This window comes from Ciconia boyciana, chromosome 2 (genome assembly GCF_034638445.1).
Source record: "Ciconia boyciana chromosome 2, ASM3463844v1, whole genome shotgun sequence".
NCBI classification, from domain to species: domain Eukaryota; kingdom Metazoa; phylum Chordata; class Aves; order Ciconiiformes; family Ciconiidae; genus Ciconia; species Ciconia boyciana.
This window is the reverse complement of record NC_132935.1, coordinates 77,374,685-77,397,574: the sequence shown is the minus strand read 5'-3', so window position 1 is coordinate 77,397,574 and position 22,890 is coordinate 77,374,685. Positions and strand designations below refer to the sequence as shown.

The 22,890-nt window shown below is 41.0% G+C and overlaps 1 protein-coding gene across 3 annotated transcripts in view; it reads left to right on the top strand.

Moving 5' to 3' along the window:
* Positions 1 to 22,890, top strand: part of VWC2 (von Willebrand factor C domain containing 2) — a 59,143-nt gene that overhangs the window by 5,178 nt on the left and 31,075 nt on the right. Inside the window, exons 3-5 of one of the 3 annotated variants that reach the window (XR_012040623.1) lie at positions 3,786 to 3,915; positions 12,459 to 12,650; positions 13,278 to 13,389. Coding sequence is in view for 2 of the 3 variants with exons in the window: in XM_072851345.1 (XP_072707446.1) it covers positions 3,786 to 3,915; positions 12,459 to 12,484 (156 nt within the window). In the remaining variant the exon portion in view is untranslated. Of the gene's footprint in view, positions 1 to 3,785; positions 3,916 to 12,458; positions 12,745 to 13,277; positions 13,390 to 22,890 lie in introns of those variants that run through there. The other 2 variants (XM_072851345.1, XM_072851344.1) reach the window with 2 other exon arrangements.

Genomic DNA, 22,890 nt, shown 5'->3' with positions numbered 1-22,890 from the left:
AGCCTAACCCCATTCATGTTCTCCTGAGTTGTGTAAGTAGCAAGGTAATATTAGTAAAAATTCCAGCACAATAGCAAATCAGTTTGGGATTATGATTGATTTATTTTTTTAAAAAAACTTAGATGTTTTCAAGGCTCAAGGAACCAAGTGTAGGTTATATGTATTTTTTTTAATTCAGATTTTTTGTTGGTTTGGTTTGTTTTTTAATTAAAGTTTGGCATGTGGAAAGGGGGAAGAGAAAGCTCAAATTACTTTGGACCAGAACTTCAATGAGTGCAAATGATTTGTCACTTCTTAGTTATGACAATTTAGACTAAGTTGCTGGATAAACCTACTACCCCTACTAAGCTATGGTTTTCTTCATGCCTCACTTAGTGGGAAATCTACCTGTTTATAAAATGGCGTGTTTGCTTTTTTACAACATCTGCAACTCCATTTATACATCTGCTCATAAACTTCCCTTTAAACAATTCTAAAGAAGTTATTTTTGTTGCCATCTGTACTCTTATTTTCTACAGGTTTTATGGCTGCCTGGTGAATACTTAAGACTTCTGTGCCTCTCGTTGTCTTCCCACAGTTTTTGCATGGGCAGAACTACTGCTGCTGTAGAGTTAATAGCTTCATCTGTAGACCGCAGAGGCTGGTATCATTAGTCTTCGGAGAGAGGTTGATAGGTTGTATTGTTTCCAGTCCAGCCTGGTTATGTCAGGTGTGCTAAGCGTGAGTGCTGCTGGGCCGGTCGTTTCCCAGATGAACAAGTGGGATGCTCGTTGCATTGGCTGCCACTAGGAACTGCACTGCAGGTAATGCGCTTATGTTGTAGGCGTAGAGGAGTGGAAATGTAGGACCAAATGTGTCTTTGCATTCTGATTTATTTAGCTGTTGTTATATATACACACTTATTGTGCCTCTCTCTCTCTAGTGATGATTATGTCTCCAAGTATTAAGCTGCCATTAAGATGCGGAAAGAAGTGGGGGGTTTCTACAGTTCCTGCTACATCCTGATGATGTATAAAAAGCAATACACTACCATTTAGTCCAAAGCTGAACAGATAAAGGTTGACACTAATACCATTTTAGCAGCCACTGTGGTTCACTTATATGCCTGAAAAGAGCCTTCTAGAAATAAGCACATGGAGACCTTCCTTAACTCTGCTACCATTACTCATATTGGTGGGTTGTACAGATGACAGTACCTCTTAAAGGTGTACTATAGTTATTCCCTGGAAATCCCATGATCTATTACACAGGAAGGGTATTCATGACTGCAGTATCAAATTAACAGTGTGCTCCATTCATGAAAGATGTATTCTTCAAGTGTATGTGCTGTATAGGATGGAAATGCATTATACTGAATCATCATTATTAGATAAAGATTAGATTAATTTTGTTTCTCATTCAATAGTATTTTCAGTGCTTCAGTAAATGGCTTCTTGTTCTAGGAATTTTAGGCTTCTGTCAAATTTGGAATGCTAGTAAACAACCTACTTAATTAGAATATGTTTAAATTTTACAGATGAGGGATTTTAGGAGTAACATCTGTGTGCTGTCTTGTTTCCTGATTATCATCAGATACCCTAGTTTTTACATCACTTCTAATATTGAATGGCGGAGCTACTAAGTGGAGTCCTGGGAGAGGGAATATCTGTTGTTGTAGTTACTGGTCTCATTGAACTGTGATCATTGGCAAATTTGCATCTTTTTCAAATGATGGCAAAAAATGTTGAAACCAATTGAAAGCTATAGGTTTGCCTTGTTGAGCCTGATCCTTGGAATGGAGTTCTAGTAGCATTCATCAAGTGGGATTAATTGGAAAAAAAAAAAATCCTTCCCAAACAGCATGTTTTCATAAATTAGTAAGTATTGTTTCTGGATATAACTCCAGAGGGAAAGATTCTTACTATTGACTTGCAGATAGTTAGGAGCTCACGTTTGCTGACACTCAAAATTTCACATGCAGTTCAAGTGATTACCTGGAATACCTGAGCCTCTCGACTCTGAACACTGTATCAGAAATCTCCTCATCTGCTGAGACTCCAGCTCTGCAAGTGAACGTGGCAGTTTATAAACAATTACGGGACAAAGTTATTGTCCCAAAGCCTGCAATAAAAATCTGCAGTACTGGGCTGTCAGCCTCCTTGCAGCATTTTATAAATGTATGGTGTGGTGTTATCCTGGGTAGAGCGTAAAGCAAAGAGAAAACTGGAAGTGAGTAGCTGGCAAAGGAAGCCTGAAGTAAATAATAGTAATAAAAGCAGAAAGCAACACAACAAGAGACCCTATTTAGGCTTTCTAAGCAGAGGGGATGGCGTGAAAAGGTACGTGAGTGCATAAGCAAATAACAGCCTTGGCAGGTGGAAAGAGAAGTGGCATGGATGAGCATTTAGTTGGAGATGGTGCTGTGCAAGCATCAGCATGTTTGAACTTTGGAAACGAGAAGGGTGTGAAAGAGGCAGGCAAGCAGAGAATGGATTTGAGGAAAAATGTGATGGGCTGCCCAAGGAATAGGGAGAAGAAACCAGATGATCTGCAAGTTAGACATCTGGATGATTCTTCTCAAAGAATAATTTGTTTTAGATTTGAGGTTACTCTGCTTTTATTGGAGAAATGCAACGGGTGGTTGTTTGGCATCGACTGGAATCTGGAATGAAAAAAGGGTCTAAAAAAATGACCTCATCCTTAAGTAAACCTAGAATCTGCACAGACTGTGGATTTAGAGGATCACTGGTAATAACATGCAGCTGCATTTTCATCCTGCGCTCTGAGCATGGATGCCAGTGTGGTTTTTTTGGAGTACAGCAATGAGATTTACAGTATACCATTTATTGCTCTTTAGCACCCTTGCTTCCCTCTACCTCCAGCTCCTCGTGTGGTACGAGGACACCAGTGATGCAGTGTGCAGCGCCTGGTCAGGAACGTGACAGCTGGAATTGTACATGTGGCAAATGCAGACATTTTAAAGTCCGTTTTTTCCTGAATAGGGCCTTGGTGCTGTTTTGTTTGGAATTAATTTCATTGAAGTAGGTCATTCAAGTAATTATCTCATGGTACTCCTATTCTGTAGAGTTCTTCAAAACCAGTAACATTTCAGTAGGTAAAGAGGATGACCTCTATTTTGCTTCACCCCTTTCTTTGAATTGCCATTTCTTTTCAGAAAGTTACAAGTATTACAAGAATGGTCCAGATACAATTAACCTGTGGGAAATACCTGAATTCAAAGGATGTTTTTTTCCTGACTTCTCTTTGAAAATTATAATTTCCCAATAAAATGCAGCTTCCTGCTACCAAAAAGCTTTCAAACCTGGAAAAGTTACAATAAGGATTTCCATTAAAAGACGTTTCACATTTTATTTAGCAAAATTTTTCTTCTTTAAATACAATATTTTTTGCTAAACTACTTTTTGAACCTCTAATAGAATTAAACAAGATTTTATCTAAATTATGAACTTAATTTGCTGGAAGTTCATTAGAAATGTGGTAGGGAAGTTTTGGTTTACTTGTGTTAAAAGTCTAAAGTGTTCTTGTTCCCAAGATCCCTTTGGCTTTCCCATTTGGGGCACAGGTTTAGAGCAGAACCTGTTGTTTTTTTTTTCTGCTGTGGTTCTGTAATTTTGCAGGAGCCCAGCTTCACTCCCTGCATTATTCAGACCACAAAAAGCATTTTTTTTTAAGGGGGAAGGAAAAAGAGGTGAAGGAAAGAACAATGCAGATGGGAAGGTAGGCATTGCACACTTCAGGAGGGCATTAAGTGAAAGAGTTAAAAAATGACTGGATTTGTGTTTCAGGTTTCTCCATGTGAGAAGTGTCGTTGTGAAGCCAACGGTGAAGTGCTGTGCACTGTCTCAGCTTGTCCCCAGACGGAGTGCGTGGATCCGGTGTATGAGCCCGATCAGTGCTGTCCTATCTGCAAAAATGGTAAGTGGCAGCTGTAAAACTAGAAGGAGGCTTCTGTCAGAGAGATCCACATTGCTGTGTTCTGGTTTTGAAAAATAATTCCAATATTTTCTTTTTTCCCCGAACGAAATGGAGAAGAGTTTTCTGTGGGTGGTGTCTTCCCAGTGTGAGGAGCCAGATCTTCCCTTGGCTGGGATGGACTTGATTATGACCTACAGCGATTTTTGATACCCAGGAGACAATTAGGGTGTCAATACCAGATATTCATGTGGCTTCTGAATACAAATTTTGCATGAACTCATTGTGGATATGTTTTATATGGGCACACAAAACAGAACTCAGGCTCTTCATGTTATCCACCTTTTAACGTGAGCAGTAAAAGTTACTTTTTTTCTCCCTTCTTATTTGTTCCCCTTTCAGAGATTCTTCTCTCCTTTTTTTTTTTTTTTCCTGAGGCAAATCAAATGTACCTTATTGAGCTCATTTAATTTTCATAACTAAATGAATTAAACTCCCAAGTTTAATTGAATATTTTTCGTAACTAAATTAGACAGAAAGTCTCTCTACTCCCAGCAAGGGCTTGCATTAGATCAAAGTCTTGGTCTATTTAGAGGAAAAAATTACATGACACACTAGCTCATCACTTATAAAGAAGAAATGATAATTTATTAATAGAAATGAAAGCTGCAAAATCTCAAATGAAATTATATTTAAAATGAAAAAAGATATTTAGAAATATTCAGATAATTTGCAGCCATATATTATTTCTCTAGAATAGGTGGGTTCCATTACATTAGCTAAAACAAACTGATTAAAATTGTGGAAAAGCTAGGGGAGGAGAGAGTGTACAGCATATGCTTTCCGCAAATTCAACAGTAGATGATAAGGGATAGTTAATTGCATTGGAGGAGTTTCATTTGTATGGGTATAAAAGTAATTGCTTCACATCCCTTAATTGGTTGTTACAACCCTGAAGGAATTTGTTCTCGGCTGTACAGCTTAAGGGCACTCTGCTTATGGAGATGAGGACAGGCATTTTTTGAGGCATTAAGGGACAGTTCCTGAAAAAGGCTGAATTTGGGAGCTGGTGGTATGATAGCTGGCTGGTCCGGAGGACCCTTTAGCACTTGTTTGATGGCAAGATCCTTCTGACATGCTCAGGGCTTTTTGTGTGCACCACGCTCTGCGGCAGTTCCCCAGGTCGGGGTGACTCTTGGCAGGCAAAAGGTCTGTTTTCAGTATCGGGGATGGAGTTACAAGCATAATGCATGAAGTCTACGTAGTCTTTCCCACTGAATTTCTCCAGCGGTGTTAACACTGTTTGGAGCTGGATTGACTTTCCATTGGTGCACATTCTCCCACAAGCACCAACATAATGCACTGCAGTGGCTTGCCTTTGGATTAAGGTGGTACAGCAGTACGGGGCTTGGCTTGGCTGTTCGCATAGATCCCCTGACACGTTTCCCAGAAATGGGGCCTGTTTAAAAAAATCGTACAAAAACATGCCTTAGTTGTGAGGAGGCTGCCCTCTCTGAGTGCTAAAGCTGAATTACCTGAGTTCTGCCTGCAAGAAGAGTGTGGTCTTGTTCCTCAGTGTCTGAATCCCCAATATTAATGGCGTATTCCTTGGGTATACCCACCAGCTGGCATCCCTGACCCAGTTTCAGACCAAGGTGACCAGAGCTGACTGTTTCCAGTGAGCTGTACTGTCACTTCTCTGTATGTCAGAGAACCAAGGGGGCTTTCCTTCTTAGCTTTTAGACAAGGAAAAAAGCCATTAATAATAACAACAAAACCAAGATGGTTCAGAAGAAGCTCGACTTTTCTGGTTCAGCAGCGTCGGTACAGTATCACAAAGAAAATTCTGAGGAATCCTCTCTGTCTGGGGAGTGCATTTAAAAAAAAAAATCAGGCCCTTTGCTTTCAGAGCTTATTTTAAAGCATGGGACACGTTTGCAAGGAACTTCAGTGAATTGCTGAATGTTTTTAATTAGATTGGAGCAAAAACCTGCTGAGCAGGAAAGCCTAACCTGCCTCATCCCTTCATTTTCAAGCGTACTGGAACAAACACGCTGTGAATGTGAGTCGGGGAGACAATCATTGCGTTGTGCTTCAGGGTTGATCGTTGCAGCGATGACATCCACAACATCATGTTAGTGACCCAAAAGAGCTTGGGTGATGTACAGGGAGCTCAGCCGCATAACCTGAGTGGTGGGAAAGGTGGAGCTGTGGAAGGCGTGTAAGTGGGGTGGCTGCTGTCATGCTCTGCATCCCGCCCTCGGTAGAGCAAGAAGGGCTGTGAGGTGAAGTTTGGGTTCTCTACATTTACTAACATTGATGTGTTAAAAATGCACAAAATCGAACTCGGATTTCCCTCCCTTTCCTGACACTTCATAACATATAAGACTTTCCCAGCTTGCCTAGCCTGTGGATTGCTGGTGGTGAACCAACAGAGTCAGGGCTAAGCAACTACATCCATCACTGGGAAGACCACAAACAAGTGCCTAATTACGAATTATGGAGGAAATCTAGCGAAAGCCTGCCATTATTAGAAATGAATGAATTCAAGTCTCTTGGCAGGTGTGAGACACTGTGCGTTATCCCTTGTGGGAAGGAGCGGGTGTAGTTGACTTCCCCAACCTGATTCCACAAAAGTGCTGGCAGCCCCTCATGGGGGGGTAGGTAACTGCCCATCAGGCTTGCACAATTGTGCGCATATATATAGGTACAGACTTACTTCGAATGTAAGAAGTAGTGAATGGAAAACTTGCAGAGCGAAGAACAATCTTATGTGTAGGATTTAATAATCTTCTATATCACATCCTGACTTTCAAGAAGGAGCCTAGGTACTTCCATAGCTGAAGATGTTATTTTCTTCTTTGTGGGCAGGGACAGGGAGTAATTTAAAGAAGTGTCTGCTCTGAAAAGTAGTCTATAGGAGGGATAAAAGGTGACGCCTCACTGAGAAAATCTTGGGGTGAGGGGAATTTTCCTGCTTTTTATGTCTCAAGTCACTACAGCTAAGGGAGCTGTTTTGTTTCTTATATACATGCCCTGCAAGGAAGCAGGGTGGGGACAGAAGGGAATGGAGGAGGGGCTTTCTTCATGTGTGGGTTGACAAGTTGAGCTTCATGCTTTCGGTAACCAACAGCAGCAGCAACAAGAAAAAACATCCAGAAAGTTAAATCTGACTTCAGAGAGTTGCATTAAGTTACAGGTGCCCAATTCAGATCTCCATCCTGCTTTACAGTCCTAGCGACGTAGTTACTTCTGTGGAAGCCGTCCCTGTTCACAGCGGTATCAATAAGCTCGGAATCGGGTACAGACATTTCTACGGTTCGTATGGAGTGAAGGGTAAAGATAATGGGCATACAATTCCCTTTCCATTAGGAAAAGCCTGGGCACTTGTCACTGATTCATTTGGGGCAGTGGGAGGGGGTGGGGGCTAACACTGCAAGTGAATTATCTTGCTAGATTAAATTACCTTGGTTGTCTGTTCCACTTCTGTTTCCAGTATTGGAGCCCTAATAGGCATACACAGCTGAATGCCACTTTGCCTGAAGCGTGCAGCCGCGGAGCAGTCGGTGGAGTTAAGGGTGGCCCTGCTCCTGCCGATGTCTTTGCAGGAGGATGAGATTAAACCTGCAGCCCGCATGGAGCCTGGATGGGGAGGTGTGGCTGCTAGACCAAAAAACATTTTGTTCTAAGGTCCCTGAGAGATTTTTGTTTCATTATATGGCTGAAAGATTGCCCCAGATAAGATGAAGCTGATCCTGGTGCCTTCCTCGCATTTATCTGTCTGTGCATCAGTGTTGTTTCTGTGTCTGCAGCAGGGAGAGCTGAGCTTCTCCTGTCAGCGAAGGCTCGTAGCTGCACAGTCGAAAATACAAGTGCTGATGCCCAGGGGGTCACATGTGTTCTCAGGGCTGTATCGTCCATAGGAGATGTCTTCTCTGTTCTCACTGGCTGTGCAATAGGGAGACTTTACTCTGGATGTAGTTATTTCAGGTGCCTTAGGTGGGATGAGTCAGGACCTCATTTCGTATTTGTGTTCATAGTTATGGTTGAAATATGTGCATCATGTGGTTGAAATGGTTGCCGCTGGTAAGGTGCAGGTCTAACATGATGTGGCCAGAGAGGGTAAATGGTCATGGTTTTGTATACCCATACTGTGAGGTTGACTCTCTGAAAGTTGCTTTAGTACCTTTATGTACAGTTACAATGTTTAGGCATGGGATGACTTGAGAGTGCCTCTGAATGGCAGGTGGGGACCTCCTTCTGTGCGAAGGAGTTCTCAAGGGGGGCAAAAACCTGATAAAGGCTGGCAGAGCTGCTGTCCCATTCTGCAGCTGTTGGTACAATGGGACTTTGTCTCACTGCTGGACTTGAATCTATTAAAAAATGGTGCTGGTCGAGGCAGTACCGTAGCCCCTGCAAGCTGTCATCCCTCTAAAATCCGGGTGGAGAGAGGGTTTGTTGGGCTGAAGGACCTGTCCAGCCATAACAAGGCTGAGGATGTTTATTCCGGGTGGATAAAGGGAAGCTGCACCTTGGCAGCAAGCTGGCTGTTTGCTCTTCCCTGCAGCCCCAGCTTTGCTCAAGCACCATGGAGAATCTGACCTGTAAAATGTAATGTCCTTCTGCAGTGTGTTTAAATAAAATATGATATTCCCTCGACTGTATATGCCTCGATCTCAGCAATGAAGAAAGTATCATAAAGGTGTCCAGGTAGAGGTCAAGGCAGGACTATTGCAAACATCAGGAATTTAGTTGCTGTGAAATTTAAATAAACAGTGCCTTTGATTGTCCTCTCTTCCTCTTTCTAGTTTCATTTTAAATACCTTTTTCAGTCATGCTTTGGCAGCTAATTCATATATAGCAAAGAAGACCCAGAAGTTTTAAAGCCTGAGAGTGGTTCTTCAGTCTGCGTAAAGGAAGGGATCAAATCAGGTGGTCATGGTGGTCTCTTCTAGATGTAAAATATAGGAATCGTATATTGTAAAATCTAGTTTCTAAGATTGAAACACTATTTAATTTATAAAAAAAGGAATTTACATTAAAAATAATAACCTAATTAACAGGAAATAATTTCAAACTAATCCCAGTTCTACCCATACTGTATGCGCCAATGTGATTTATTCCCTTCTGATGTGTTTAGTTCAGGCATTTGCATGCCTGTGTATGCAGGGTAGTATTCGTTCCATGTTTCTGTGTGCATGAGCCGCTTAGCAAAAACTTCTGCACAAACTTCCTGCTTTAATAGGCTGTATTTCACAAAATGATTTATGATATGGGACTGTTAACCAGGAAATATTAATGTTTCAGGGGGAATTAATGTTTCAGGGGGAAAAACACCATTAAAGTTGCATGAACAGCTATATGTGATTAAAATTGCCTAGTGAATATGCAGGTAGGTTGAAATACTGTAGCAGATCTGTTCGCAGCTATTTATTGAAAACAAAGAAGTATCAGACTTGCTTCTTTTTGTCTGCATTGGGCATTTAAAGTGGCTTCTAAATCGGGTAGGTGAAGTCGGTAAACTAGTTGCAGTATTTTTGTTGTTGGTTTCTGCTGTTGATGAAGTTGAGAGGAAGTTCAATCTGTGTTGTCTTAATTCAAGGAATCCCTTTAACCCCCTTTCATCTCTCTGCTCACCTCTCTCATTTTCTCTCCCTACTTTGGGAAAGCTGGTGGCTACACAAGCTACGTGTGATTCCTGTGCAGAAATCACAGAATTTTATTCTTGTGCCATTTTTTTAACTTGGATTAGAACCTGTTTAAATGTGCATGGATTACCACTGCAAGCTGGGCTGAGCAAAAACTTGTGCCAAAACCACATAGGTCTTGTCGTTTCCAACTCACATGCATGTGCATGCATACACATGCATATGGGATCCAGTGTCGACTTAGTATTTTCATGTTGAGCTGGCTAAGTAGTGGTAGGTGTTGTTATTTCCTCTAAGGGTTTTTATTTAGTGTACAAGTTATGTTGACTTCCAGGGTATATGATTTTTTTTTTTCCTAATGATAGAAAGCTGTCAGAGGATGAGAAGGATCTGTCTGAAGACGTGGCAAAAGTATCCAGTTATACTGAGCTTAAACCAGGACAAATCTATTTATATAGTGTGTATGTATTTATTGCATATACATATTGTATGTGGTGGGTTTTTTTTCCACCAAGAAGCCAAAATGCTTTCAGTTGGGAGTTCTGCTGTCAAAAGGCAGCAGTAAGTGTCCCTGAGTGTATAGCATCCTGTCATTTTGCTCAGACACAGGAGAACAATCAGAAGTTATACTAGTGTTCGGTATTTAAAGTAGTACTTAAGTAGGAGGATGTAGAAGAGCCTATTAAAATATAAAAGCAGTGTATCCTATAAGCTTTCCAGAACTCACTTTACAGTATTTTCTCATTACAGGCTGCTACAGTGAGCCTGAGAAGTGTTTCTTCAGCAGTCAGTTTTTCTCCTCTTACCTGATACTGCAGGCTTAACTCGTATATCACAGCTGAATTCTGCTGTATCAGTCACTTTCATGGCAACTGCTTGCAGGGGGTGTCACTTTACTGTGGGTTGAAGCAAAAGTCGATGATGATGTGCCTCAAACAGTTGTTTAGCAGTGACAGTCCCAGGTGAGTTTTGGGAAACAAGCTGCCAGCTCCTTGTGGTGGAGTCAGAACTTCAGTGTATCGCAGTTCCTGGGTTCTTAAAAGATGTTTTGCTTCAGCTCCAGGAGCAGAAAGATGAAAATGCTGTCTGTGCTGATAGAAAAAAAGAAACACTGAAATCCTTGGATGGGGGGAGAAAAATAACTTCTAGCCACTTTCATGTATTTAAAAAAAAAAAAAAAGAGCGAGAGGTCTGAGGTACCTTATGCTGCTCACCATGGCAGTTTCGTGTATCTGCCATCCTGTGTAGTCCTGGATGCTGGTTCTGGTTCAGACAGGAAAGTGCCTTCGTGCTAATATCCACCAGGCGTAAACAGTGTGCAGTTGCTTGATTTGTCTTCCCTGGCAGCTTCTCTTTTACCTAGAGACGCTTTTGGGGATTTGCTTGTTCTCTAGTGAAACAGCTAACCTGTGCTCCTCAAAATGGAGTCATCAGTTGCTTTGGGTTTTTGTTTCGGTTTTAAAGTTCCACATCTAGGAATTTTCTGAGTTTGTATTGCAGTTTTATTTACACACATACATGGAGATAGGTAAGATGTTAAAAAAAAAATAAAATCCTGGAGCTCCCATTGTACCCTCTTCCTCCTCCACAGGCTGCCCCCAGCATTTGTTCTTTGCTGTTCGAAAAAAGTTCAGAAAACTAACATTAAGGGAGTTGAAGTTTTTCCTACGTCCAGTCTTGTTCTTTATGCCATTCATTAGAGAAAGTATTCCCAGTGTTTTCTCCCCCATTCTGCTCTTGGATGTCTATTTTAATTTGTATGTGTCACTAATTGAAATTGTGACAAAGATTTGGGGGGGGTGTATGATTCCAAGGTCTGAAATACTGATGTGCATCTCACTGTATGCTATATCTTTGGAATAGTATTCCCTATGAGTAGAACACTATACTGTGTGATTAAATTATGAGCTCTTAGATTCTGAAACCCTGTCTTGCTCCAGATTGAGTTACCATAGGTTAATGCATTACCCGATGTTAGCTGAGCCACTGACACTGTCCACATGAGCTCTCAGTTGTATTTGTTGCAGGTAATCCTGTTTGTAAATAGAAACTGTTTACTAGCGAGGTGCTACAGCGATACAGTAATAGGACTACATGGCTGATGAGTATTTTGCAGTGTGATTAAAAGGAGCAATGAAGAAAGATATATACCTTGTATGTTTTGCTTTATATTCTTTTGGGTTTTTTCATTGCTATTTCATTATGTTAAATGAGGCATCCGAGAGTTGGCTTGGCTTTGAGAGGAGGTGGAGGCTTATATTAAAATGTTGTGGTATATTAGTATATTGGCAGTGCATCCCTCTGATGATAAATGATATATTCAAAACCTCCTTTTACTTGTAAGTGCAGTGTAATTTTCTTTGCTTATTTTTCACAGGAAGTTAAGGTTTAGGCGTTAAGGAAGATGAGAATTGATCCAGGTGACTTACTGACTGAAGGAAGCAGGGAATTGGCTGATTTCGTTAAACTTCATTTCTTAACACTTTGCTCTTCTATGGTTCGTGCTTTGCAACCACAATGGCCTTTCCATGCAGTGCAGGTTTGCTAATGTGAAGTCTGCCTTAACTTTGCATAACTCCTCATTCTTTGGGATATGTCTTCAGTTTTATATGAGCATGCCAGCAATCTCAGAAATTTCCTTCCAGTCCTGTTTGAACTGTATTTGTAAACAAAGTACAGATCTGATGAAGAACAGGAAAACCTGTTTCCTTTCCTGACATCAGTTTGACCAGGGTCTGACTTGTATGCCTCTGCCTGTGTTTGGAAAAGGGTTCTGAAGGAAGAGGAGCCATGGGTTCTTAGGGGAGAGGCTAAAAGCCTCTAGTATTTTTTATTAATATTTGTGAAATGGCAGTACTTGTTTTTCCTGTCGCTCTAAATAGCATCTTACTATTTCAGACTACTGCACTGGGGAACTCCCCTAAGCTGTCTGCTGTGAGAGTCCTGAATTAAGTCCCTGATGATTACCTTTGCCCAGCAGGTCAAACATCTTTATCAGCTGGAGTCTCAAGTGCTTTCCTAATTTAAAACCTTGATCTTCAAGTTGAAAGCAGCTTTTACTTCATGAACCTTTGGATTGCTTCCATGGGGGTAATTATCCATGCAGTTTTGCTTCCTTGAGCATGTTCAGCTGTACAGCAGTGATTAAAGAAAAAAAAAAAAACAACAAAACCACAAACCAGTTTTTAAGTGGCTCCTTACCTTCACCAGTGCAGGTACCATAATGATTAGCATTCCAAAGCTGATAGGCAACCAAAAACTTTGATTGCTCTTTTCATTTAGGAAAACCCTCCAATGTGTTTTGTTTTGGGTTTTTTTCTGCCTACACTGGTGCTAGTTAAATTTTCATTAGAGGAGTGACTTCCTACTGGAAAACATCACTTTCTTCTAAATGCCCTATTCTTTTGCTGAGTCTTCAGCTCTGTTTGCTTGTTTCTGTGCTGGTACCTCTTGGATTGGGGGCTTATTAAAGCTGCGCGCATAAATCCAACTTACCTTATAGTCTTGTAGATGATGAGTGTTTTCCTCCTGCATCATTTCTTCTTGCGTTGCAACACATTGCTATTGCACACTGGTTACTGACCACCTTTCTTTGAAGTACTCGCGAACAGCGAGTCACACACTTGTTTATCACCCGCAGAAAAGATAAGTGTATCTTCACTGCATGCTCGCCCAACATGTGATTTAATTTTTTTCTTTTCCCATGGAATTGATCAGATGGAGCAGTGGCAAGAAGAAAAGAACAAACAACGCATTGTAACAGGACTCAAAATACTATTTGGTGAATGGCATTGAATAAAGAAGATCTATATCCAAGCAATTGCTTTTGGGCCTCTTGTGTTTGAAATACTTGCTTGCAATGTTATCTCCTTTCTCAAAGGTAGTTCCACAGGAGTGTGGTGTTAATTGCTTTTCCCAGAAAAAGTAAAGGTATTACTTTTTATGCTCCAAAATAGTTCCTATTCCTTTGTGATAGTATGATCTCAAACCCTCTCAAACATTTTGAGTTCAAAAGGGAAATCACTGGTTAAACTGGGCAGTTTTGAGGGAGATATGCAGTCAGTGAGTCCTATTAAAGATAGAAGAGAAAGAAAGAGTCATGACTGTTAATGATATCTTATGAAGCCAAGTAACAAGACAGCACAATGGTAAATGAAATTCGGCAAAACCATATGTCAGGTAGTGAAAGAAATTGCTTGGATATTTTGATGACCTCTTGTTAAGCTTTCTGCCAAGTGGTTTTAGTTAAATATCAATGTGAAATGCTGTATGTAAACATCTGTCAGGCTTCATTAAGAAAGGCTTGCACTTATTAGAAGTATGCTATTATATAAAGGCTGGTTCCTCCCACCTGATTTGTGTAATCTTCTGTGTTTGCTGAGCACTCAGCAAGAAGAGGTTGTGGAAGTACAGAGAAGAGCAGCAAGAAAGCTGAATATTCCCCTGTGAGAATAGATGAGGTCTCTAGTAGTGATAGCACGTGAATTAGAAATCATGTGATAAAGTGTGGTACTGGGGGAGAGGGATAGTACCAATGAAAATCTTCCCTGTGCTTAACAATACAAAGTCAAGGAAGAAGCAAGAAAATCAAAAGACATTGTACATAATAAGGTCTTTAATGCACCATGTAATTAACCCAGGAACACACTGCAGAAGATAGTGCTGATACACAGTTTCCTAGGATTAAAATAAAGATCATGTCTTTGATGGAAGGAATAAAATACCTTAACCTAGCTACGGTGAAACTGCTTGGGGTGTCATGCTGTGGAGCCAAGTGGAAACCTGCTTATAGGAGTTCATTTTCACCTGAGCAGAAATGTAACATTGTTGTTTCCTACTGACCACATCTTAGAATTTCCTTTTTGGACTGCCTCTTTTTAAAGCACTTTGCAGAAAAATGGTTAGGGTATCTTGACTTTAGCCCAGCCAAACCCATCCTGGAAGTACACATACCTTCTTGTTAAGGCAAGAAGACAGACCTAATTAAGAGATCTTTAAAACAGCAGCAGTCTTTCCCACATAACCATTGCACAGTCATTGCGGTGTGTGCTGGGACACAATAGCACATTTACTCAGTACATGCAGATGATGGAGAAGAGACCTAATGAGGATGCCTTTTGGCATGGTCTGCTTTCAGCTCTTCTATCAAGCTTTATTTAAATGACCTAAAGGTAGGTCACCCATAAATTGCTTGTGTAATAGCTATTCATACTGTCTAAGACTTCTGAGATTGGTCAAAGGACTCCCTGTAGTTATAGTTTGTGTGTGTTTAGTACAATCTACTGAAGGACTAATTAAGAAAAAAAAAAAAGGCTCAGAAGCATATAAAGCAAATAAATTACAGCAGTTATGGAGTTATTTGTTATGTCAATGCGATAGAGAATGTGCCACCCCACAATAGAAAGCTAATTATTTTCCTGCCGTGGCAGCTTGCTATCCTGATACATTGCTAATGAACGGATTAGCTGGAGGTTTGGCAGCCACTAACATGAACGAATGATTGTTTTTAAGACCAGTTCATACTGATGCTGAGGTCCAAGCCAGGTAATGATTATGACAACTTAGGGGCAATTCTGCATCCATTATTTAATGTATATCTCTCTTTTTCCATAGATATTTAAATTAATTATACATGTACATCCCTAAGCACTCATAGATACAGCTGGAATACGTGAGAGAGTCTCATTACCTAGTTTGTAGCCTAAACATTAAATCTGCGGGTTGGGTTTTGATTTCAGTGTGTTTAAATAAGGTATGTTTTCCTTCTCCCCTGGCTGTCGTGTTTTGCTGTGATTAGGTAGGCTGCTAAAACGTGGGAGAATTGTCAGGTCCAAGTGTTGGGAGAACCGAGGTCCAGGTGTGTTGCCAAAGGCTGCCTGGCTTGCTGGCAAGCAGGCATTCGTCAAGTGCACCGTTTATATGCCTGTGGTGGTGAAAAATAACCACTTCCTTGATTTTTCTTGCTGGCAGCTCATTCAGCAGAGAAGTTTTATCCATTGCACAGTTTTCATTACGAGCAGGTGATGTATTTGTCGGTGTGAGAGGATTTATTAATTTCACATCAGCCGAGTATTTAATCTTCAGTCTTCTTAGTTAAGTTTGTTCTGACAGCTGATTCTTTCCAGTCGAAATGACTGGAGAGTCAAGTCAATTATCTTGAAATACATGGGTTTGTATTTGTGCCTAGGTATGACTGATTGGGCTTTGGCTCTGAGGTCTGGTGTGGTGCCCGCTCCCTCAGGGCCCTGGGGCTCTTCCTCTGGCTGTGCTGCTGTCTGTGCAGTCACCTGGCTATGGCTGTGCACCGGAAGATGCTTCCATGAAAGTCCCTGGGCTATCAACTAAGTGGAGGAGCAGTCTGGAAACCTTTACAGCCCTTGAAGCAAGTTTTGGGGAGAGCAGGAGAAGTTTTCTGGCCTCTGGTTTTGAGGACTGCTACCAGAGACAAATACTCGGGATGGATAGTTGACAGAAAGTGAAAATCTCCCCTGACACAAGTCATGTTAGTGTAAATGAAATACATGGATTACAACATCTGGACAATGCAAAGGGATGCAAAAATAGATTCAGATGACACAAAACCCACTCATATTTACTCCAAGCTGGGATCAGCTCCAAATGTGGTTCTCACCCTTTGAGGTCCAGCTGGCAGATTTCTAGCCTCCTGACTAAGCATGTTCTTTGTATGTGTGTGTGTGTGTGTACACATATGTATATATACATATGCTACAGGGGTCATCAGACAGCATGCTTTGTGAAAGCACTTCCCACTCTTGAAACTCCCTCTCAGGATGCTTCCCTGCAGTGGGCCATGGCCATCACCCTCTTCGCCTCCCAGACATTGGGGACAAACTTTTTAGTAGGGCCTGTAGCGATAGGACAAGGCATAATGGTTTTAAACTAATAGATGGTAGATTTAGACGAGATATAAGGAAGAAATTTTTTACCATGAAGATGGTGAAACACTGGAACAGGTTCCCTAGAGAAGTTGTTGATGCCCCTTCATTGGAAGTGTTCCAGGTCAGGTTGGATGGGGCTCTGAGCAACCTGGTCTAGTTGAAGATGTCCCTGCTCATTGCAGGGGGATTGGACTGGATGACCTTAAAAGCTCCCTTCCAATCCAAACTATTCTATGATTCCACATGAAAAGACAGTAAGGTGGGCTGTGTACTGGAGTGGCAGCTGTAGCTTCCTCACCACTTTCTTGAGACAAGGTGGTTGGTAACTTGCTGTAACATGCTCATCCTTCCATCTGGACTGTATTGAAATGGATGCATGGGCGAAATACCTGCTCCTATGGGCACACAGACCATCGCACCCTCATTTTGCAGAGAAAGCTGCAGGAGAACTGTACCGAGAGCTGCAAGGCTACTTTTGCTATAGAGTATTCGAGGAGAAGAGGTTGCCTTGGTATTACGTCCCTGAGATGAAAGATGATGTTTTGGTTGGCTGCCTGAAGATGTGGGCAGTTGTGATGTCATCAGTTGTGCGTAGTTTATGCTGTAATACATTTGTTGGGTTACGAGGCTTGAAATTTAGTGTTTGTATTTCCTTTTTGTTGCCTTTTCCACTTTTTAATAAGTGAAAACAGAGGTTTAGATTTAATAATAAAATTTCTACAGACCATAGTGCATCACCTGTAATTCACCCGTGACTGTAACTAATACACACGAGTTGGAGATCCCTCCTTGGCTGCATGCTCTTTGCGCTGGGGGTATCTTCGGATTGGAGATGCAAGAGCAAGCTCCATAATTAGAGTGGCCAGAAGATGTGTTCCCAGCTGGGCAGCTCCATAAAAGGGTAAATTCCCACCTGTTGTCACTAGAGGTCAGTGTTAAAGTAATTTTAAGGTCAAATCTCTTCTTACCATGTAGTGGATTGTCTGTAAATTCAGGCTGTGGGTGGTTATGGCACAGGTGGGACTTGCATGAAATGAGTAAAATACTGAGCTTAAATAGTTGGATTGAGTCTTTTCATACATTCTTGTAACTCCTCTTGTTTTGATGGAGTGACTGCTGATTTACCTCCAGATCAATGACAAGATGATTTGTTCTGTTATCTTTTGTTTTCCCTCCCTGCTTACTTGCCTGCTTTATAACTAAAAATGCATGCCCCTTTTTAAATTTGTGGGTTAGTTCATTAGCAGAGTTTCAATTGAATAGCTGTTAAAATAATTCTCAGCCGGGGGTTGGGAGCAGAAGTTAGATACACAGATACTGTTACAATTATGGTGTGATTCACTGTTTTTTGCACATTGGCAGCTGATTATATAGGAGGGAGATCTTATATAGGGAGATCTTGCTGCAAGTTGAATTTGAGTATTTAGTTATTTTGATTTTTGGAATATATGTGTTTTGTTAAAATAAGAACAAGCTTTTGATGCCAAATTTTTCCTTGTGGAAGTAATGTATATAGATATAAGTCTCAAAGAGCAAGGTGGATCAGTTCATGAGAGAACGTCTAGTGTATGGCCACGTGGAGCTGCATGTCTGCATGTTGGGGTATGTAATGTGTTTGTAGGGCTGTGCTCGTAGAAAGCTTCTGGATAACCTGAATTTCTGTCTGCCTGAGAATGCCAGGCCATGGGCATACAGGAAAAGACGCTGCCAGTCGCTGCAGCTCACTGAGCCAGCCCTAATCTCCATGGGAGTGATGGGGCTCTTGAGGAGTTGGTGTTATCTTCTGCCGATGAACTTCCAGAGCTGCTTGTCTTTGGGGTTGTGGTGTGTGCTTTGTTCATAGCAGATTGCGCTTAGCAATAACTGGCACTGTGTCTAACCCTTCCTGGTTTAGGGCATATTGGCAAGGAAGAGAATTATATGACATGACAATGCCTGGAAAATAACAGAGTAGCCTTGTGTGAGTGTGATTATTCATCAATATGGGTTTCAACATTGTGGTACATGTCAAGGAAGGAAAAATAGACTCGATGGGGAAAGGAAGGAAACCTCCCTGATTTCAGGGAGAGCACAGTGTCTCATATGGCCTTTGTAACTCTAAAATAATGAACTGATTTTCAAACATAAGATTATTTGATTATATTTACCTTTATAATTCCAGATAAAATAGTGTTATTTAAATGGGTGTCATGCTTTCCATTTATGGAAGGTGAAATGGCATTTGCATTTTGTGCTGTCTCAAAGCCTTGACTTCCCCAAAATTGTTTTAGTGTGACAAACCAGCCTCAGTGATAATTAAAGACAGAATAGCTTAGCATAAATGCATATATATATGTGCTTTCATCATTTTCATAGAAAGACAGCTGAGTAGTTCCCAGCAGTGAACTCTCAGTGCCTGTTTTCCATAAAGAAAATTCAAGAAATACTTAAGAATACCCCAAATCCAATGATTTCAGCCCTCACGAGATGCACCCACAGGAATACCAAGCTGCTGGATGAGTCAGTGTAGATGGGTTTCCATGGATTGTTTGGGAGTTTGATAACATGACACAGATTTATTCAGTCAACCTCCATTTCTGGGGTATTTTTATTAAGAAGGTCAGTGATCTGTCTGAGCCAATTATCCCATCTGGTGAGTGCGCTTGAGGCACACAAGTTTCCTGCAGTTCATGTGCACAAAGAAATGATGTGGTTAGCATGTTATTTATTCAGCTCTGACTCCTCAGCTGAACGGAAGGGTATGTGCTGGCAGCTGCATTGCACAGGGCAGCCTTAGGTGTGGCTCTGCGAGAGGACTCAAGTTTGCATCTCCAGCTTTATGGGGAGAGCTGCTTCTACTGCTCTGCTATAGGGACTCTTGTTTCCATCCTGGTTTTTTTAACTCATTCCTTTAATGGTCTCAGAGGACAGTTAAAAGCTGTGTGTTGATTCAGAACTTCTTTTCAGTTTTTCAGAAGTTTCCTTCATTCTTCTGGTACCACTGAAATGTTAGCTGGACTTTTTAGAAAGACCCCCAGGTCTTCAAGCTGCAGCATCATACAGCTAGCATTGTCTGTTTTAAGTCTTTATATACAGACCTCCACAAGCACAGTATGTAGTCAGCGCAACCCTCTCCAATGCAGTTCAGCCACACGGTGCCTCTGTAACGCGTAGAAGTAGTGTTGGAGAAGAATGCTGGTGAAGCGAGTACCATATCCATGGTCATGCACACACAAGACATGGAAGAAAAAGGAAATGAACATGTTAACTCTTGGGTTATATATTAGCATACAAACTACTAAAACCCTCCATTCTTTCCTAGGGCATCCATTCAAAATGCCAGCCAAAATTAATATGGATTACAGGCAGTCAGTATATTTAAACTTTCACCAAGACTATGTGCAAAACCAAAATCCTGAGAGACATCATTATTAATGAAGCTGCTCAGTCATATGCAATAATATAGATATATATTTTAAGACTTCAATTTCCATGCTTTGTAATCCTATTTCAGCTCTGAAAAGAATGTAATATAATTCTTGCTGGAAAATGTTTTAGATAAATCTATGAATTCAGTTAAAGCTGTATGTCCTTTATCTGCTGCTAAGCTCTTTCATTAGTGGATCTTGACAAAACAGTGCTATGTAAAAGGTGACAGTCAAACTGATAAAAATCCAGTTTTCTTTGTTTAACCAGAAACAGGTGTGCGGTTTATGTATTTTCTCTATGAGCTTTGAGACCGCTGACGGGATTGAGATAGGTCTGTAGCTATCAGGTTTGCAGCTTGAATTCTGTCCCTGGCCATTTTCCCACTAGTGTGAACTACCTATTAGCAGAGGCACAGAGCAAAGCCGTGCCAAGCTGTGATAAAGATTATATGCGCTAGAACGATAAAAGAAAACAAAATATTATTGTGTCCCAGGAACATGCTGCTATAGAGAGGTTTTGAAAAACTGTAATAAGGGAGGCAAAACTCAAAGGAGTGTGTTTGAGTTTTGAGTATAAATGAGTAAAACAGAGTGTGCTAGCCCTTGTTATGCCTTTGTTTGTAGACGTGCAGACTTGTAGAGAGAGTAAACCCATCTCTTCTGGTGCTGCAATGAAAATGCGGGTGCTTTTTCTAGTATAATCATTGAAATGTGAAATGTTTCAACAAAAAGCTTTGTTTGCAGATAGCAACAAGAAGCATTCCTTTGTTTGGCGGGTAACTCAGAAAAAGCCTGGGATATGTTGGTGATATGGAACAAAGTAACATTGTTTCCTTTCCTGATAAATTTTATTTGGTACACTGGTCTGGTAAGCAATTATAATTGCTTGGAGCAATTATAATTGCAGATATTTCTCGATCATCTAAGCTGATCTTTAATTCTGCCAACATCTTACTTCAAATAGTGCTTAAGTGATTTAAGGAAAGGAGATGGAAGGTGTGGGAATGAGGGAGAAATAAGAGAGAAAAATTAAGAAAGGATGGCGAAGGGGTCAAGGAAGATGGGAGAGGGAGAATTAGACTGGCATGCTGAAGAAAGAGGTTGTGTACCCATAGGGGGGTAGGCAAGAGGTGCTCTTAGTTGCAGTCTGATGTATGTTCTTGTTATCTGTGTTTGGGGGAGCAGAATATACCTGGCCACAGGGTCAAGTCCAAATGTTTGCAGGTAAAGAATTAGGGAGTGCGAGGCATAGAAAGCAGAGCTGTGGTGGCCATATATTCTGCACAGACCTTGCATCTGCTTGGCTGGCTATAACCCTGCAAGGCAGACAGGAGCAAACTGCATGGTGCATGTGTCTCTGTCTTCCCTGAATCCATCCTGCACTCCTGCGAGCACCAGATTTATTTCATTGTTTTAATCATCCTCAACAAAGTCATCCATCAGCGTCTTAAAACTTTCCTCCTAGGATAGGAGCTAAGCAGCCATTTTATTGATGAGCTTATTGAGATTTTATATGCGTCTGACAGTGGCTTTCATCACAGCACGGTTCTGTTGCTTTGGCAGGAGAATTTTATCTAAAATGTATGAAACAAAGAGGGGGGCTTGGCACAGCTAAATGTTTATTAAAAAAAAGAAGGGAAGTTGGTGGTAGAGCCTGTAGTCAGTAGAGGCACTGGGGTATTCAAGAAATAGAACTATTACCTGAAAATTCATAGGGGTTTTTTTGTTTGGTTGGGGTTTTTTTTAATTAGTTATTGCCTTCAGTCATAATAGATTTTTCATGACCTTGGAACTAATTGTGAGCAGCAGAGGAACTTAAGGAAAGATTGAATGATTTAACTTCTGAGTTGTTTTTCCTGGGTAAACAGACGTGGTGTTTTTCATTGTTGGCAAAAGGTTTCAGTGTTGCAGGTTGTAAAGATACCATTTTGTCTTTTGCAAGCACAAAAATCACAGGGAAATTGTGGGGGGTTTTTTAGGAGAGTGGAGGAAGGAGGAGAAGCTGTAAGATACAGCTCAACATGTAAAGTGTCCTCCAAGTTCAACATCAGACAAAAATTCTGTGTGATGGACTTTATGGATTCCCAGATTTTCAGTGTCTAGGGCAAGCATGCTGAGCGTGAGAAGCTCAGGGAATGGGGACCCAAGGGCGTCTCATCCAGTAAGTCCATCATGTCCCTGTGCTCTGTTGTTTGAGGGACGACCATGATGCCCAGTTCTGTTTGTCACCATCAAAGTTGGTGTTGGCTGGAAAAAAAATACTTGAGGTTTGGGGAATTATTTGCTTTTTCTTCCACTTTCATTTTAAGGAGATGACATCCGTTTCAAACAGGAAGTGTTGAAACGAGCATTCCTGATCTGTCTGGTGGAACCTGTAGCTCATGTGACGTTTTTGGCAGTGATAACGGATTCATTGCTTGGCTAAAATGACTCCCTCCCAGCTGCCTTTGTGTGGTTTTATGTTTGCTTGCATAAGTAACTCAAAAAGGATTTGTACCATAGATTTCTTGACCAGATCAAGCAATGTATCATGACTTCCCAATGCCTCCTTCCTCAAACCACATGGTCAAAAACGTCTCTTTCTTAGAGAGACTTCCAGTCTCGGGGCAGCTTTCACTAGGTCTGTGATTGGATTGTTTATGTTGGCCACAGCACTAAAAACCCTAAATCCAGGAACTAGGACTAGATTAGGTAGGAAGTATTATGTGAATAACAAATAAAAAGTAAATCCCTGCTTTAACAAGTTTACAGTCTAAATGCATATTTGTCATGAGAAGTATGTTGTTATTTTCGTAAATACAATTCTCAGTGCCACAGTCCCCAAACTGTCAATTCCTAAACTATTAATTGCCTATCCTGTACACGCGGTGCTTTTCTCACCCTGACACGCCACCTTCGCTAGCCACAAAACTTAGGGGATTTGGCTAGTGCTGAAGGGTGTGTATCAAGTATGGAGAGAAAAAATCTGATCATTATTATTATTCATGAATGGGACAACTCAGTACAGTATGTTGGTAATCCTGT